Source organism: Hibiscus syriacus, unplaced genomic scaffold (genome assembly GCF_006381635.1).
Source record: "Hibiscus syriacus cultivar Baekdansim isolate YM2019G1 unplaced genomic scaffold, ASM638163v2 tig00110933_pilon, whole genome shotgun sequence".
NCBI classification, from domain to species: Eukaryota; Viridiplantae; Streptophyta; class Magnoliopsida; order Malvales; family Malvaceae; genus Hibiscus; species Hibiscus syriacus.
Window position 1 is genome coordinate 1,585,635 of NW_024062919.1, and position 2,026 is coordinate 1,587,660.

At 34.3% G+C, this 2,026-nt stretch overlaps 1 protein-coding gene across 1 annotated transcript; it reads right to left on the reverse strand.

Moving 5' to 3' along the window:
• Window positions 1–672: 672 nt before the first annotated feature.
• On the reverse strand, window positions 673–1,643 carry LOC120147036 (E3 ubiquitin-protein ligase RNF26-like). Its single transcript, XM_039160506.1, has 2 exons — window positions 1,467–1,643; window positions 673–1,347 (listed from the first exon to the last, which is right to left on the reverse strand). Exon 2 carries the CDS (start codon window positions 1,324–1,326, stop codon window positions 877–879), a length of 450 nt encoding a protein of 149 aa, XP_039016437.1. The 5' UTR covers window positions 1,327–1,347; window positions 1,467–1,643; the 3' UTR covers window positions 673–876.
• Window positions 1,644–2,026: the final 383 nt, after the last annotated feature.

Sequence of the window (2,026 nt, forward strand, 5' to 3'; positions counted from 1 at the left end):
TCTAAGTTCAAATCCAAGAGTGGATTCTCTAATATTTTAATTAGAATTCATAAGGAGTGAAGCTATAACCTGGAACTTTCTTTAATACTGCCATTGCTTTCCTTAAGTCAGCTGCACGATTCCGTCTCTCCTTATCACCTCTTTCATTCATCTTTTCTTTCTTCATTCTTTCCCCAAATTTTGTCCCAAGCAACTCTAAATTTATAGACCTTTAGATGACTCATTTTCATCATCTTGATTCATCATTCAAGATAATACAGGTAGTATTCGTTCCTGGAATTTCAAGAGCTTCAAAATAGGCTCACCATCTTCCATTAAAGATGGTGTGAAGCTATATAGAGTTTTGAGAGAGTTTAGGTGTAAGCTTTATTTATGGCATTTATATGTTTCTAAATTCATGTGAATACTTTCTTTGAAGTGGCGTTTGATTTGCATTTCATTTTAGTGCTTATGGACTAGTAAAAGAAGGACGAGAGTCTTTTTATGCAAGAGTAAAGAAAAAGGTTGGTGAGAATAGATCAAAAGACGTCGTAGCATTCAATGTCAAATAATTGAGAGTTATCTTCGAACATATACTACTTTATATTTACCATAAATTAATAAAAATAAAAAAATTATTATAATTTAAATAAAAATAACATTCAAATATACATAAATGTTTCTTATAATCCTTTCTCACAATTGAATATGCCCTTCACACAAATTACAGCAAGGCCTGGCCCAATTGAACATAATCCTAATCTGATTTTGATTTTATTATGCTCATTCGGGTTCCTGTCCTCGTTCTCCATTATCCTACGATCTCGAAGCACCATCTTCGTCGACATGTTCTGTATTGATCGGCCATTAACAAACGTCAAAAAGAGAGAAGACGTATTAGAAAATGTCAAGAATCTGGCGGATCGAACGGCTGCAAGGAGAAATGTCAAGAATATCGAGGATCGAACGGTTGCAGAGGGGACAGGACCCTCGATTCACCCACAGCAACCTCGAACACACCCTGCAAAAAATGTGTCCACACGGGATCAACGCCGCCCCTTTCTTCCTCTCCATGCAAACGCAGCATATCGAATCACTCCCCGGTTCCACGCTTGTCCCTTTCTCTTTTTCTTCCGCCCTGTCTCCGCCGTTCGCCTCCACCAACCGCGATGTAACCCCTGGATCCGAATTCGTTGCTGGTACTTGTTCTATTTCAACTTCATCTTCGTCCCTGAGACTCAAGGTCGTTGACCCGAAACCCCAGTTAGACCCACAACATCCCATGACCTTAAATCCCAGCCATTCCTTGAAACTCCTCCTCTTCCTTTCCTTATCTACACCGTCCATGGTTCTTGCTTCACTATCTCCCTGCAAATATCACACTCAGTTGACTCATTTTTTCTTGTTGACACGGATTTTGCAAATGGAAAAGACAACCCAGAAAACAACTAGATATTACTTGAAACATTCAATAAAGAGAATCTCACCTCTTGCGTTTTGATTCAATTTTGCAGAGTTATAGTCTTCAGCCTATAACTTAACAAAGAGTTTTGCAGAAAGGAATCCAAAATCAAATGGTAGCTGAAGGCGGCGGAGGTCTTCGTTCGCCAATCGTTTCATTTTGCGTGTAATAATTATTACCAAAATAATTGTTTTTCTTTTTTTTAATCAAAAATATAAATGCCTTTCTTGTTCTATATATTCATATTACCCAAGAAAAATATCATGCATTTATAAATTATGGGTGAACTACGTTAGTTTTTCGATCAATTATAAAATATTTTCATTTTGATTAATAAAAATAAAACAAACACTAAAAATTTATCAAACTTAAGGTTTGTTTTTATTTAAGTCACCAAATTTAGATTAAAACAATAATAAGTAAATAACTAAACAATATAATTAAATGATTTTTATACAGTTAAAAATATATTTTTAGGTTTCTTTAATGGAGTTTATCATAATCAAGTGGATGTTGATATTATACTAAATAATATATATATATATATATATATATATATATATATATTAAAAATCTACCTAAAAT

Bases quoted from the DNA above. Each gene is read 5' to 3' on its own strand.
- LOC120147036 (XM_039160506.1), bottom strand. From the start codon at position 1,326: ATGGACGGTGTAGATAAGGAAAGGAAGAGGAGGAGTTTCAAGGAATGG.